The 16,550-nt window shown below is 39.1% G+C and overlaps 1 protein-coding gene across 1 annotated transcript; it reads right to left on the bottom strand.

Annotated features, from left to right (window-relative positions):
- Positions 1-3,724: 3,724 nt before the first annotated feature.
- dusp10 (dual specificity phosphatase 10) lies at positions 3,725-16,498 on the bottom strand. The gene is made up of 4 exons (XM_087806170.1): positions 16,350-16,498; positions 13,212-14,047; positions 5,793-6,152; positions 3,725-4,649 (listed from the first exon to the last, which is right to left on the bottom strand). The coding sequence occupies exons 2-4, from the start codon at positions 13,999-14,001 to the stop codon at positions 4,384-4,386; spliced, it is 1,416 nt and encodes a 471-aa protein (XP_087662296.1). The 5' UTR covers positions 14,002-14,047; positions 16,350-16,498; the 3' UTR covers positions 3,725-4,383.
- Between the last annotated feature and the right edge of the window lie 52 nt (positions 16,499-16,550).

Genomic DNA, 16,550 nt, shown 5'->3' with positions numbered 1-16,550 from the left:
AATGCAACAATGATATTCAGGGTCCGACGTTAACATGGACAGAAAACAATAAGCATGACCTTAAAAAAAAAACGACAAAGTGCATGACAAATACATCTCGACGTAACGCTGACTCGGCGAGAGCTCTGGACTGGTTACGACAAGATGTCTGTGTACGTTTGATTGTATGCTGACGATGGTGTTCTGTACGTGTGTGTCTGTGTCTATGTGTGGTTTTTGGAGACCAATGTGTGAGTTTGTTTTACGGATTTTTCACTATTCAAGAGTCACATGCTAATGTTATTTAAAAGAAAAACAGGGTTTTTTTTCAAAATAAAAGATCTTCCAGACAATAATAATCAACAGAACTAATAATTCAGTGCCTGATCTCAAACGTGTCGACACGACGGCGCGGCTGAATGAACACAAATGTCGTCGAAGCCTTCTTGTTTATTTCAAAGCTCACGAGTCGGGGGTTTTACAAAAATGACAGTGCTTCGATCGGAGGGATGACAAAAACCTGTGGTAAGTTCCTCGCGTCATGCAACACGGTGAGGGAGCAGAAGGCCTCCGTCAAGAGTAGCACCTTTTGTGGGGGGGGGGGGGAGAAAAAAAATAAATCCCTTTGTCCGTAGGTCAGTGCAAAAATAGTCATGAATATATGCATTCAAAGAAAATAGATATATATATATTTTTTTTTCATACTGTTTATACTTGGACACACAGACTGGAGCCTCCGAGCCCAACGCAGAGGCCGACAGGTAAAGAGTGCACGTCGTCCGATATCCATGAAAAGAACGGATGCCTCGGTTGATTCTACGGGAGACATTGACAGCACCATGACGACCGCGGGGTCCCGTCCCACCTTCACCCCCGACACATGCTTGGACTCCCCACCAGAGAGTCGTGTACAGTCACCGAACAGAACCGGCAGATCCAGGTCCAACATCGTCTCATATTTATACATCGGCTCAGGTTCTGATATCAGATGTTTCGAAGCACCGAATGGACGCGACAGAAGTGAAAGGAAACGACATATCAAAGCTCTGAGGCTGCAAACATGCAGTGGAAATGAACAAACATGTGACGGTTGCATAGCACGGTCATTCTTTTTAGCCCCATGTTCTGGAAGGAGGTGGGTTCACTCGGCAAGAGACGCCACGTCGGGTCGGATTTACCGAAGCGTTCGTCCGCTCGACGTGACTTGTTTTGATGATGGACTTGTTTTTTTATTTGGAGATGGGATTGAGTTACAAATGTTGGCGAGCTGGTAATGCTAACCATTAGCACGTCAACTTTTACTTTTGTGACACTAAAAAATGAATAAATGAATGTTTTCTTTCCCAAAGCTATGAATGTGTTGTTTAAAGCACATTTTACAATCTTTAAACAAAAGATATATGATTAAATAACATTTTTGCTAAGTTTTATCGCATCATGGCATTTGTTAAAAGTCTCTTTTCTTTACGTGTTTTAGTCATTTTAAAGCTTTTATTTTAACAATTTGTAGATGTTTCTTGACTCTCGTAATTTATTTTGTAAATATTGTTTAAAATAAAAATAATCATATTTAAATATAAAACACTTAAATGATCAAAATGTACATAAAATTATGTAAAATATCGGAATTGGGTCTTTATTTTCTCTTCTGTCTTTCACTCAAGTAACTTGGGTCATTATTTAATTGTCTCTCCGTCATAAAATGTTTTATTATTAGTTGTATTAGTAGTATTTATGCCTTGTGGCTTTTTTTTATACCTTCAGTCTGGATTCTTCACTTTCACCTGATATCCACATTTAAGATGCGTAAATCATAGCGAAAATTCGTAACTAGCTCTTGATGATTTCAAGCTAAAAATCGACTTTTAAACGAGACAAAGTTAGGATATTTAATGTTTGAATGGAAGAAAATAGTTTTTAATTTATTTTCTGGGACTTTGATGTTTTAGCTTTTGATGCTGACTCATCGAGTTTGATGCTACAAACTTTTGTTCGACTGCCCTCTAGTGGAATACCTAAGTATAGCACACATGTGTTTACATGCAATTATTTCAAAACTAATTTTTGTAAAGCTAATTTTTATAAATCTCGCTGATTTATTTCTTTTTTAAGGAAAAAAATGTTTTGTTTTTATAATGGCCCTGATTACGACTAAGAACTTAAAGCTAACATTTTAAAATTGGATTGGATTTTTTTTTCATAATTATCTGAAGCTACATGGATGAGTAGAAGTTTTTTTTTCCCGAGTACACACTAAAATTGTGTATAATGCAAATAGGAAAATACTTGTTCATAAATTTTGTTTATGGCTTTGTTTACTCTGGGTCAGAAACGCCTTTTGAGTCGTCCAGACAAATATACGCGATGCTAAGCTAGCAGTTAGCTTTAAGCTAATAAAATGTTAGATTAACTGTTTTGCTTAAGATTCCTGACCAAAAATAGTCCATAGCTAAGGGTTATCAAGGATCGTAATAGGCTAAAGGGCGACGATAAAAAGCTAACGTCGTCATAGTCGACTGAATAAATAGTTTTCTCTTGTTCTTTTAAACCCAGATAGGAAAACTTGTTCTGTGTGTGCTCAGGAGTCCAGGCAGGGAATTGAACCTGGGCGGCTGCACGTGATGAACAATGCTCAGGCCCGGAGGTGACACTTGAATTAAGGCTTTGATCGAGGCACTAAAACAGCACGTGACAGCGGCCAGCTCAGTGTGTCGGTTAGAAAACCTGCTACGGTAGAAGGGAAGCTAGAGATGGAAAACATCCGGCAAAATGACATCGACAGGAAAAAGCGAGGAGAAGCCCTGTTTGAAAACGTTCGTGTCTGCAGCAAGTACATGTATTTCTACTCGTCTTTATATTAGGGCTGTCCGTTAATCCAGGATAAGTCAAATGGCTCAAATTGTTTGTTCACATTGTTGGGCAAGATTAGTGAAAAGAAACCTAGAGAAAAAAATAAAATAAAATAATTGAACCAGAAAGTAGCCGAGTATATATTAGCATGGTTGGTAACGCTAAATGATTCATTTCTTTACTACATATTCTTTTAAGATGGACTTTAATGTGTGTGTTCTTGTCAAAATGTAAGCATTAGTACATTAGTACTTGATTTAAAAAAGTTGTAACGGATATGTTGTATTATCTTGTCGTTTACTTTACTAGCGACAATTTTAGCATAGCTAGTTAGCATCATAGAAACCAATTGATTTAGTTTATGATTGAATCTATTTATTTTTATGTATAAGAATCATTTGACTGGCATGTAGTAACTTCCTTATCACGAATAATGCAAACAATTTGGAAAATATATTTAAAAGTTGTAAAGCGAGTAATAGATTTGAAGTCGTTGTTAAATAGCATCAGTAAAAATTAAATGAAAATACATATATAGTATATAATGGCCATCAAACAAATTGGTAGAATTTAAGATTACAATTGTTGAAAAGTTGCTTTTATTTATTAAAATGCAGTTTTTATTTTATTTTATTTCTAAATTCTATATCTTTTCAAAAAGAAATTTCACACATAGTTTGTTATTCTTATTCAAATAATACAACTAATGTTGGCACTTTTATAAAAGAAAATTATACAGAATTTATAAAAACTACTAATTAAAAATATGAATCAATTTTTGAAATATTCGAATTAGAATATTAAACTCTATGTGAAAAATAAATGTTTAAAAATTGAAAATATTAAAAGAAAATGTATTTGAATATTAAAAAAAACAATTCAATTAAAAACAATTTTGAACACTTAATATTGTAAATATTGTGATGTCTCTGATATATTTCCATATAAATCATCTGAGATTTTAAAAGCTTCCTGAAACCAAGCTCTTAGTTACAAACAATCTTTTTTTAAAATTTAATTTGCAGCGTCACGGTGAGCAAAATCATGTCACTGCTCTACCTTGACACCTATTTAACCGACAGCTCTAATAAAAAAAAAACAAGTGACGGGTTGGAAAACATAAAACATGGAAAAGCCTCCAGCATGAAAATAAACAGTAAAATACATCAACATTTGGGGCGAAGAGGTGGAACTGTTTCACTATTTGTTCTCAATATATACAGATAAACATTTGCATTCCACTCTGCGATTATTGCACAGTAAGCCTCCGCAGGCTTGTCATGGTCACATGTATAAAAATAGAACATTTACACACGAGAGTGTCTTTTTTTTTTTTTTTTTCATCTTCCCAGCCCGAGTGCCACAGTGAGAGCTGGACAGTTTCCCCCTCAGAGAACACACCATCTTCTCTGGAGCTTTCCCGAGTAAAAACGCGTCCTCGTCTCCTGGCGGTCCCGTCCAAACAAGAGGGGACATTTTTTTGGCGACCACTGACCTGACCGCGTTGGCACCACACAAAGCATGTGGTGAATCAGAAAGTGCCCTTTATGTGGGTCACACCAGGGTCTCCACGCCGCTCAGCTTTGGCGTGAGGATCCGAGGCGTGACGCCGTTGTTGAGGTCCTCCTCGAACTCCAACAGTTGGCCCATGAAGTTGAGGTTGGGGGAGATGATGGGCCGGCGGGTCTTCACGAACTTGTAGGCGTCCGTCATGGTCATCCACGTGTGCTTCATCAGGTAGGCGATGACGATGGTGGCGGAGCGGGAGACGCCGGCCTGGCAGTGGATCAGGAGCCCCATACCTGCTTGATGTGCTTCCTCTGCAGGGAGCAGATGCATGTTAGACTTCCTGACATCCAAATGATCTCTGTTACAATATGACCCGACGATCAGGGGTTTGACTGAGCCTTTAATGACTATTATTCTTTACTGTTTTTTTAACAGTTTAAATGGAACATAAAACATTGTTAATATGTTTATTATTATTTTATTAATTGTATTATTCTTTTATTTCTGATTTTCTTTTATTGAATAATATCAACTAAAAACCGAAAAAATAAAAGTATTGCAATGTGTTCAGGTTATTCTTGTTGTTGTTGTTTATTAATTTATCATTGCAATTATATTACATTTTTATTAATTTATTACTTATATTTTTGGGTTTGGTTGAGCCTTTTATGGATAAAGTTTATTTGTTTTTGACTGTGTAACAGTTATTTTTGTTAATATATTTATCATAGTTTTATTATGGTTTTTATTATTTTTTTAAGTAAAGTATGTATTTTTATTTTTATTTAATTTTAATTTATAAATATATATATATATATACAGTGCTAAATATTGATATGAAACGTGATAAATAATATTGTTGTTTAAGTGTATCAAGTTATTTTGTTTCTGTTTTATTCATATTTTACTCATTCTATTTTCATATAAGTATGTTTAATATATATAAGTATTATATATTTTTGAACACTGAATAATTTTTCGTAATACAATGGTTTGTATATTTTTTATAATTAGGATATAAGATTCATATTTTCAAAATAAATTATTATGAATTAGTATTTTTCATAGAGTTTGATGTTTGTATTCCAATATTTTTTATAAATCCAAAGTTTTACTAAGTAGCCTTTTAAATTCAATATTGTTTGATATCACCATCAAATAAAAATAGAAAACGCTATCTTTAGAATAAATCATTTGACATTTCAATATAGGAAGTATTAAATTCAATTATTTAGAAGAAAAAAAATGCTTAAAAAAACAACATTTCAAAGTCAAAGTGTCAACCTTTGACATGTTAAATTCAACCATTGAATACACTGATTAACTTCTATACATCATGACCTTGTGAGCAGCTGAACTATCTCCATTATCTCTAAAACGCCAGCTGTTGATTTGTGTTTTATATTTTCCCGAACAATCGCAACATTATTTGGGTCACTCTGCGCTTGTCGTACCGATGAACTCAAACGCCTCCTCAAAGTACTGCCGCAGGTTCTGCTTGTTGCTGTCCGTGGCCGGCAGCCTCTTGTAGACGAAGTAGCCCGTGTCGTAGTGGAACAGCGGCAGGTGGGTGGTCACGTTCAGGATGTAGCCGATGTTGTAGCGCCGCAGCAGGTGCAGGTCCTCGGCGTCGTGCTCGTTGCCCAGGTAGAGCGCCGGCAGGATGGGCGTCAGCTCCGTGTTCTCGATGTCCGGCGTGGAAGGTAAGGCCTGAGGTAGCGGTCCAGCGGCGGCGCCGTAGTCCACGCCTTCGTGGAGATGCAGCGAGTGCTCGCACAGGTTCTCGTGGTTCTGCCTGAAGAAGCTCAGACCCCCTGTGAACACCCCAGACAAACAAGAACCATTAAACCACATCCTCTTTGACCCAGACTTGTCCTCTTTTTGTGCATGTTTCTACCCATTAATCATTTAATTCTTCTACTTCCATTGCCTCGCTAGCCTAGCTAGCTCATTCTTGATCTCAACGACAGGGGTCCGAACCGCACACTCTGCGTTGTAATTTGATGTACTTATTATATAGATCTTTTTGTGCTGCAGCTGCAGTAGAAGACCTGCGTTCTACTGCCTGCTTTCTATATTTAGCAGGCACTTACTCTGGGTACACGACTCATGTACCTACCATGTAATGGCTTCTTATACTGCATTATGCATCCTAGGATAGATTCTATAGTCACTGACAGACTATATCATCACTTCAAAGTACTCAACAGCTGGGAAGGAACTCTTCAACAAAAAGAAGACTTTGGAAAAATAAAGCTTATTTTTTTATTTTGTATAGTTTTGAGGAATTGTTAAAACTGTTTTAGCATCAGCCATAAGAAAAAAGATTATTTTGAGGCACAAACTTTCCAAAATACTTGGAGATTATTTATATTCTTATATAATTGACACCAGATAGTTTATTCTAAATAATCTATTACCTCAATATTTCTAAGATCTGTTAGACTGGAAGAGCAATCTTTGATGCTTTTTTAATATATAAATAAATGAATATGAGGACTGGTTAAGTGTATTTTAGGAATTCAGAATATGCATTTCACTGAGAAAGAATTAGAGGTTTGTACTGGCGAGAATCTGTTGATATGATCGTATCTCGATACATGATATCCTGCTATATCGCGATACTGTAAGAAGGATATATTAGTAGTATTGTTGAGTACTTGACTCTGGTGTTTGCAGAATTTACAGACCACATGACTCTTGACAAAGTCGTAACTGCTTTCATTTGTTTTGAAACTAAAATATTTCCAAACATCAACTTTAAAACCTGCTGTAGTCGACTGTATCCTCTTGTCCTCAGTCATCACCAGTATCTCGCAGGATTTCATTGTTCCTTTTGGAGTAATGACTGCTGCCATCTAGTGGCTGGAAGTCTAATTGCAACACGTAAACGAAAAAAATGCTGTGACTATTTGCATGATAATTGTAATTCAAATTCAAATTATTTTGTGTAATTGAACTGTAACCCATAAAATAAGGTAAAATGATAAAAAAAAATTCAATTAATTTCTTTATTAAGAAAATCGATACAGTGGTGTGGAATATTGCTACAACATATGGACATATCAATATTTATATAACAACCCTAGTAAGAAGCGTGAAAAAAAACTCAACAAAATGTTTTGCCAACTCCTCTCCACGTAGTCGTGTCCTCTTTTTAGGAATTGAGAATATGGTCACCTTAACTAAACTATTCGTTCCACGTAGACCCGGCACAGGCCTCTCCTGACATCCTCCCGGTTTATTATGTCACCAGTCACAGCTGATTTGGGACACTGACTTTTGAGCTTTGGCTTTTAGCAGCTTTTAAAGGTGCCGACACGAGTAATAACGCCTGACACGGTTTGATCGGAGGTCGTCACTGTTGAATCGACCTCCCTGCAGAGCGCCATGGAGTCACACACTTCTGCGTCCGCCTGCAGTGGCCGAGCGAACGGAAAGCGCCAGAAGCCAAACCTTTTAATCCTCGCTTTATTCTCACCATCTCATCGACCCCTCGTCAAACCTTCACCGTCAAATGAATAGTAACAGTTGCTACTATTGAGTCTTCATAGAAGCAGCTGCTAGTATTTTCGAGTACTTGACTCTGGTGTTGTAGAATTTACAGACCACATGACTCTTGACTGAAGTCGTAACCGCTTTCATTTGTTTTGAAACCAAAATATGTCCAAACATCAGCTTTAAAAGCCGACTGTATCCTCTCGTACTCAGTCATCAGCAGGATATCGCTGGATTTCGTTGTTCCTTTAGCTTCAAAGATGTAATTATTGCTGCCATCTAGAGGTCCGGGGTTTAATTGCAACGCAAACGTAAACAAAGGCTGCAAATATTGGCATGTGAATTATACATTTTTAAATTAGAGAATTAGAGAATTCCCTAAATAATTTTTTGAAATATAAACCATAAAATAATTATGATGAAAAAAATGTAAATGTGATTTGAAAGCAAATAAACTTTTGTTTGTATTTTTTTATTTAAAAAAAAAGAATCAACACAGAACTGTTCAATATCCATATTGAAACATGAAAAAGAAGTACTACATTATTTAAGTGTATCAATATTTTTATATCCCCTACTTCCCACAACCATATGTACTGTAAGTAAGTAAGTAAGTAAGTAATATTTATTTATATAGCGCTTTTCCAGACCAGGATCACAAAGCGCTTAAACAATCAAAACAATATTCAATAAAGTATATATTTTAAAGATCACGATAATACTGAGAACAACACAGGAGTTCCAGAAAATCAAGGAAAAGCCTGAACAAATAGAAACGTCTTAAGATGTTAAGTTATATATGTGTTTCCATCTGCAGGTTTTGTAGATTATTGTACATTTATTATCTATTAAAAGTTTGAGAACCCATCCAGACCTTCAAGTCAAAGACTAAATTCATAAAACTCTAAAACGAAGTAATTGGCGAACGGTTGTCAAAGATTACCGTCAAAGATGCTAATACTAGCATAACATTTAGCAGTTAGCATAGACGTTTCACCACTAAAAAACACTTCTGAATCACATCCTTCACCTGGCAGGAAGAGATACAAATCTTCCGTACAGCGAAACTGAAAGAGTTTCTGATGATGGCTGGTATTTTTTAAATGAGTCGCCGTGTTTGGTGCGCGAGCACAATGAAGCGGCGGCGTTATCAGTCGACTCTCGGCAGGAAAAAACTGAGAATCCTCAGAAGCGGCACATTTGCGTGAGATGGAATCAGCCGAGTGCGACCGTGTTTAATTATCTCTCAGATGAAAACATGAAGTTAAATCGTCGCACAACGTCGCCGGGTCGGGTTCCCGCGGCAGTGGGGTGGTCTTGACCTCGTGGAAGACAAAATTCAACATATGCTGAAGAGGAAACTGGACACAACGTTGTGAAAGGTTAAACTTCTAAAGCAATATTCTTGCAAAAAAAAAAATGTTGGACCTTACAATAAGCAATTACTTTCTACTAGGGCTGCAGGATATTGGAAATAAGTGCGATATTCGATATAGGCTTCTTGAATTGCTACATGGATATTAATGCAATATTTCTTTCTTTCACCTAAAGATTTTGCTGCGTACACGGGCAGACGTGAGTACTGTAGGGGAGGTCAGGGGGTTTATTTCCGCGCTACGGTGCCGACATGATCGGAGAAAAATATCACTTATAACGCTCAGTCGTGAGGGCCTTGCGTCGGTTTCCCGGGAAACTGAGCGACATCAGAGAGGAGCCGCCAGCGCATCGCGATATAAAATATATATATATAAATCCCACCTACTTGTACACGCACACATAATGGTTTATAAATGACCTGACGCTAACAACTTAGCTCATTAGCATGCGGCAGAGACAAACAGGTTTACATTTTTTTTAAAGTTCCGCAATCTTATAAAAACGCTGAATACAACTGAGACGAGATGAAAAGTACTTACAATAGGTTGCTTTAGCAAAGGGAGTTGAAAGAGATGAGCGCCTGCCTGGATCTACTGAGCCACGCTAAGTCAGTGCGCCGGCAAGATGCGTCGCCACAGCAACCGAGCCTAGCAAGCTGCGCCGCACAGCTGATAGACGGACGGAGACGTTAAAGACAACGAGACATAGAAGTACAAATTGACAACTTTACAAAACGTGACACTGATTGGTCAAAGTGCGCTTTTAAGAAATGCTTGTTTTATACAATACAAAATTATAAATGATCCCACGAATTGTCAATATGCATATCGCACGGGCCAATATCGCAGTATCGATGTTTTTTCGATATATCGTGCAGCCCTATTTTCTACACATTACTTTATTCAGCAGCAGCAGATTTATCCCTAAAATACTGTTTAAATTCAATGTTCCTATGTGATTGGTTGGCTGGGCGGCAAAGCGTTACAGGAGCTTTTCATGTCCCCATCACTGAGAGGGTTGTTGATGTCACCTCATTGTTAATATATACAAGTGAAACATTGAATTTTCACTACATCTCAGGCAGGTTTTTTCATCCGAAGGCAACTCCCGCGATAATCCAGGGACCACTGAAGCAGCTTTGTTTCGTGCGACCATTCGTCGACGCCTTTCAATCCCAAACCAAGTTGTCACACTCGGTCGCCTCCCGCCGTACCTCAAACCATCCAAGCGTGAAGAGGAACGAGCAACCTTAAACCTCGGGAACAGGTTTTGGTGGTGACTTCTGTCAGATGAAACGGTCTATAAGGTCTCCCTCGTGTGCAGAAGTGACAGCAGAGTTCTGTTTCCCCTCGAGACGACTCTCACATGACGCAGATGTTACACTAAATCATGACTGACAGGGCGTAGTAACCGAGCAAGTAATGGAGTAGTGGTGAATTATTGAGCGGGACTCACAACATGTGACGTTCACTTTTGACATGAAGAATTCAGCACTGGGGGGCAGGGGGGTGGGGGGGTTTTAGAAAGCGTTTGTCACTTTTTTATTGATGGCGACCTTCGCGCTGCCGAAGTCAACGGCGGTCGCAGGGATTGGAAGGAGATTCTGATGTGAGGTTCCATTATTTGACCAGTCAAACCGTGAGAACATAAAAGGTCAGACTGTGCGGATGATATTCTCGAAACATAGCTGAAAAGGAAACATCACTTTGCAGGTGAAGGCGGTTGACCTTCAAAACGATCTTCAAGATTTAAACTATTAATGCTGAGTTTTGCCAAACACAACCCTGCGTTTCTGTTAATAGTTAAAAGTTCAATATGTCGGATTTTCTTTAAGATCAACCGGAAATTATTCGGTTTTGTGTCAAAACTATGGACGGATACAACAATATACAAGTAATGACAGGGTTTGGTGCCAGTATTTTATGACAAAAAGATGTATTTAAAATCACACTCAGTGTATCACCTAAAAAATACAGTATTACCCTAAAGTAATACTGACAGAACTAAGTGTATTACTATGTTCAAAGTTACTTTGTTGTTCACAATTGTAGAAGTACAGTAACACATTTTCTGGATAAAATATTCCTGCATTCTTTAGGCAGGAAACGTACAGCATGTTTCAGTAGTACCCGGTTTGGCGCCAGTATCCGATAAAACGTATACCCACCGCAAATATCAGACGGGTTATCACAAAGCAGGTAAATCAGTAGTTTTCGGCGACACTTTGAAACACTTTGGATTGCTTTTTTGTAAAGGTTTAGACATAAAGTTGACACGGAAACGGAAAATGTAGCGACGAATGGTCAGATGATATCTACGCAAAGCGAATGCCGAGAAGCGTTTACCATATTCCTTTTGTGTCACGATGTGCCGTCGACGAAGAGTACGACACAAAGAGACACTTAGCTGTTGCTATTTCAATACATGAGTTTCTAAATGATTTATAACACTCTTGTTTCCATCTATTCTAACCCTCGACAGAGAATGGTCGCGGAGTGATCGGCTCATGTGTTGAACATCTTGTCCCTTAAGACATTTTGGTCTATTTGGAATGTACGTTGAATTTAAACCACTGGAACCCTTCAATAAATAAAGACAAGTCACTGGATATACTTAAGGCAAATTCTACTAAAGTCATTTTTCATATTGGAATGTTCTTCACGCTGGTTTTTCAAAACCTGTGGCCATCTTGTTGTTGGCTAAAGTTCGCGATCTGTGGATGCTATCACACCACTAATGGCTGCATTGTAAACTCTCTTTTTTTGTTTTGCTAAATCGGCAACTAATCCCAGTAGAAGTTTAATTCTTAAGCAAAAATTATTTCTTGGCAGTAGTGTCAGGTACATTAAAATAATTCTTGCTTGTTCGATCTTAAAAAAATAACTTAAATGTTAAGATCCATCTCCAAGTGTCACAAAGTATGACAGCTAGCGTGGATTTAGCAAGAGCCTGTGAATCCTAGTCATATTTAGATGAACTTGTAACATTAGAAGACTCCACTTCCTGGCTTTCCTAGAGTCTAAAAATAAGAGGCTACAATGATTCAGACGCAGTGATCTCACGGCTCTCATCTGAAACTTGGATGAGAAAATCAAAAAGCTCTCAACACCAAAGATAGAAAACATGGCAGCGACTCGGGGAACTCGGCGGTCGGACCGAACAGCTGCTGCCTCGCACAAGTGTTTGTGTGTTTACGTCTGACGCCTCGCTACAACTTTCCAGTTGACACAAACAAACTCCAGCAGCTGACCACAATAACAACACAAACTGTCGGAACGACACAACTAGACTCGAACGTCAATCCCTTATTGTGATCTCTTGTTTGCTTATCATATTTATTTTAAAAAAGTTGAAGATTGATCTCAAAACACACAAATTATTATTTTGAATCAAAATTTTGTGTTAAAATAATCTGATATTTTAAGACGAACTTTTAAGTATGATTACATTTTAATTGAGGAAAAATAATATTCAGAATAAGCCAGCTGTTTTATTAAAAGTATTAACCCTTGTGTAAGCTCGGGGTCAAGGTGACCCGAAGGCCTGAAAAGGTGACCCAGAGAAAAAAACAAAGGGATACTACAAACACTTTTGTTTTTTGGGCCTTTGAGTCACCTTGACCCAGAGTATTAAATGTAATAATTAATAAGTTATATCAAAGGATAACACAAATGTATTGATTTTAAACGTAAGATATTAGGACGTTAAGTATTAGCACTAATTGTACTAACATATGTTTAAATCATTACTTTAATACAATCAATGCAGGCGGGCTTCATATGAAAAACTAACAAAAGTACAGATACATCAGTTTAAGATGTACTCAGAGAGCGTACTTGTTATAAAGCCAGTAAGTTGTGGGAACAAACAAGCGATTAAAATGGTTGAGCCCGACTCTCTCTTCATGTCCTTCAACTGAAAATGAACTTGTTTCAAACCCTGGACTTCACACTCACGAGCCATCTTGAGCATCAACAACACTCACGGGGGGCTCTTACCTTTGAGGATGATGGGGTCCCTGCCCTCCCTCCTTAGAGAGTCCAGCACCACTTGAAGCGGCTGTGAAGTGGTCAGCCGGTTGGGCTCCGCCGTGCTCTCGTCGTAAACCACAATTTCTTTGGAGAAAATGCCTTTGAAGGAGTCCTTGGCCTGGCGGCAGGAAATGAGGTCCAGCACGGTGATCTTGCCCTGATGCAGCCGCCGCCGGCTGATCTTGTCCGAGCAGTTGATGTGCACGGCACCCCGGATGTGGCTCTTGTTGTACTCCGTGAAGGGCCGGCAGTCGATGATGACCGGCAGGGGACCCAGGGGGTGGCCCACGGGGCAGCAGGTCATCCGCTTGGCCAGCTCGTTTGGATGGATGAGTCTGACGGAGGCGAGGACCTTGGGCGTGCCTGAGGCGAGCGTGGCGGCGCTGTACGCTTCATGGTTGCCGACCATGGGGGCGGGCGGGCCGCCATAGCTGAGGTTGGGGCTGCTGGCGCTCACCGGGCTGTGGTTGAGGCTCGGGCTGTCCTTCTCGTAGGTGGTCACCGAACAGCAGCTGGCACTGCTGCATCCACACGACAAGGAGCGCGTGGAGCCCTTGGATGAGGGCATATACGTCACAAGATTGGCCGTCGCCCGGATCTTCACCACGGTCGTGCTGATGACGGACTCGTCGCCGCTGCTGCCGCTGGTGGTGATGGCGTCCAGGTAGCTGGTGTCCAGGCGCAGTTGCAGTTCCTGAGGTCGAATCGGCCTTGGCAACGCCACCACAATTCTGTCGTCAAGGGGAGTTGGAGGCATGGGGAGACTGAGGGGTGGACGTCTTTGGAGAACTCAGCACCCCGCTCTGTGGAGACCACAGGAAGAGATTCAGATCAAGATACCTCTCTAGGTAGACTACGGTGCACAGTGTTGTGGATTTGATTGCCAGTAAAACTACATGCTATCTGATTGAAAACGACTAGAGACGCATATAGAGCTGTGAGAATTTATCAATACACCAATATTTTTTTTCTTATCATAGTTTTTTTGTTTTTTATTTCAAGGACTAAGGACGAGAGGATACAGTCGACTCCAGCAGCTTTTAAAGCTGATGTTTGGACATAATTTGGTTTCAAAACAAATGAAAGCAGTTACGACTTCGTCAAGAGTCATGTGATCTGTAAATACTACAACACCAGAGTCAAGTACTCGACAATACAGTAACACAATTTATCGTATCGTTGACCCTGTACCATGATCATCAACAGACCCTCGCCAAGACACCGCCTTGGGTGCATTTGGTAAACTGACTTTTTTGGTTGAGATTTGGGGTCTTTTGTGCCTCAGAATGTAAGAAACATATGGATCAAACGGTTGACACACTATTCAATTATATACAGCAATCTATTTCTTGACATGGTTCTATTTTTTGTCATCCATTAAAATAGGATTGAAACACACTGAAGTTTAAATATTTAATAATATAATTAAATATTTAATAATGATGATGACAATAGTTAGCTTAAAATCCTACTGTACTGAGTAGGAATATTTTCACAAATTATGGAAAATATATATATTTTTTTTTTAAATCAAAAATGTAAATTAAAAAACCTGTTATCGCTCCGGTTATGTATGCAAATAATTTTAAAAATAGATTTAAGAAGGCTTTGTCTTCGTCCAGACACAACAGAAGTGGGCGGGGTTAGGGGAATTACCACCATTGAAGGAACTGAGAGAAATGTTTAACCACAAAAATGAGCACAAAATTCCGTTAAGCTAAATGAAACTGTCTCTTCACTTGCCTCCTCCAGGTGGTATTTTGTGTTTAAACTTTTATCCAAGATGATGATGTCATCAAAATAGAAAGTGGGTTCTTTACCTTTAGATGCAAAGAGTATCTTTTGAAGTAGCCATCTACGAATAGTCGGCCATTATCTCCACCGCTAGGTCATGTTTTTATCTTAATTTATCTTACAATGTGTCGAGGACCAGGTGATTATATTTTATTTATTTTCTAGGATCCAAGAAGGTGCTTGAATGCCTTCTAAGTTCTGCCCTAAACTAGCAAAAATCAACTCACAATGTTAGCGTGACAGTGGCGACAAAATGTGTCGATGAGTTGTTTGTCTACGTTTTATAAAGTCGTGTGAAGCGAGCTGCTTGGCGGCGGTCTGCGGACACGTCCTGTGCAGAACCGTCGACGGGTTATTTATGTCAACAACGGCTCTTCAGAGAGAAGTCGAAGAGTAAAAGGTCCATGAAGGTGTCGACACGTCGACGACTACGTTACATAATTTGATTTACTGAGCCTTAAAGGCGACCACTGAACATGCTTTTCTCAATTATACATCAAAATTGGAATCTTTGCTATGATGTGCCTTCGTTTCATATGTTGATCTTGGTTCAGAGAGAACTTGCTCTGTAGATGTAGGACATGAAGAGAGAGATCGCAGGATGAGATCAAGGCTGATATCAGCGTCTGATCTACAAAACTACAAAACGACTGCTGTGGTTCAATATTAGCTCTGGTTACACCCAACTTAAGAGGGAGAATGAAAGTGTGACACTGTGGATGTGAATCATTATTACAGAGGTTTCAGCCTCTAGATATGTTTTTTTGTTTTTTTTTAGATTGTGACCAACTCTGTGCCAAGTCTGACCACAACGAGAGGCTGCCAAATAAGATAAAATACTGCATCAGCGCCGCAGTTTCATCTCCCCCACATGGATCCAAAAGGGGGAGGCGAAATCCTATTTGATCAACAATGAAAGCATGTTCGGAGCATGTCACCCCCTGGCTTTTCTTATGTAAAGACCCCCCGCCGAGCACAGCATCATTCATCACTACATTCATTGAAGAAACCGGCATGGGGACGTGATGGGAATGTGATGAGACCTGGAGCTGACAATATCAGCAAAAAATAAATTGAAAATAAATCATCTTTTTTTTTTTTAAATAAAAATAATAAAAACGATTTTCTTTGCACGTGTGAGTTCAAAAAAGGTTTTAGAAATAAAAATATCGCAGGTCTTATGAAACATGCATCATCTTCAAAATGGTTGCAGCAGGATGCTTTCATTAATTATACAGATGTCTATGACTGCATTTTAAATAAGAGCTTAAAATAAAAATTGTGAAACTTGCTTTTTGGGTCTGTGCTCACCGGTTGGTCGCAGACGGACGTGTCTCTCCGCTCGCTGACTGCGCAGCCTCCATCCACTCACGTCCTGCTGCTCCGGAGCATTTGGGCAACATTTATTTAGTACTTTTTTGCTGCTAGAAATAATATTGAAGGAAGTCCAGCCAGCCCTCCAGAAGTCGCCACAGAACAACTGACGCACGGTTTAGCCAATGCCGAGGCGTC

This window comes from Callionymus lyra, chromosome 13 (assembly GCF_982586985.1).
Source record: "Callionymus lyra chromosome 13, fCalLyr1.hap1.1, whole genome shotgun sequence".
Classification (NCBI taxonomy): domain Eukaryota; kingdom Metazoa; phylum Chordata; class Actinopteri; order Syngnathiformes; family Callionymidae; genus Callionymus; species Callionymus lyra.
Note: the sequence above shows the minus strand (reverse complement) of the source record. Positions and strands in the feature narration are given on the sequence as shown.

Excerpts from the sequence above, each read along its gene's own strand:
- dusp10 (XM_087806170.1), bottom strand. The coding sequence starts at position 14,001 with ATGCCTCCAACTCCCCTTGACGACAGAATTGTGGTGGCGTTGCCAAGG. Across the intron at positions 6,153-13,211 it reads GGACCCCATCATCCTCAAAG|GGGGTCTGAGCTTCTTCAGG; the intron begins GTAAGAGCCCCC and ends GGGTGTTCACAG. Across the intron at positions 4,650-5,792 it reads GGAGGCGTTTGAGTTCATCG|AGGAAGCACATCAAGCAGGT; the intron begins GTACGACAAGCG and ends TGCTCCCTGCAG.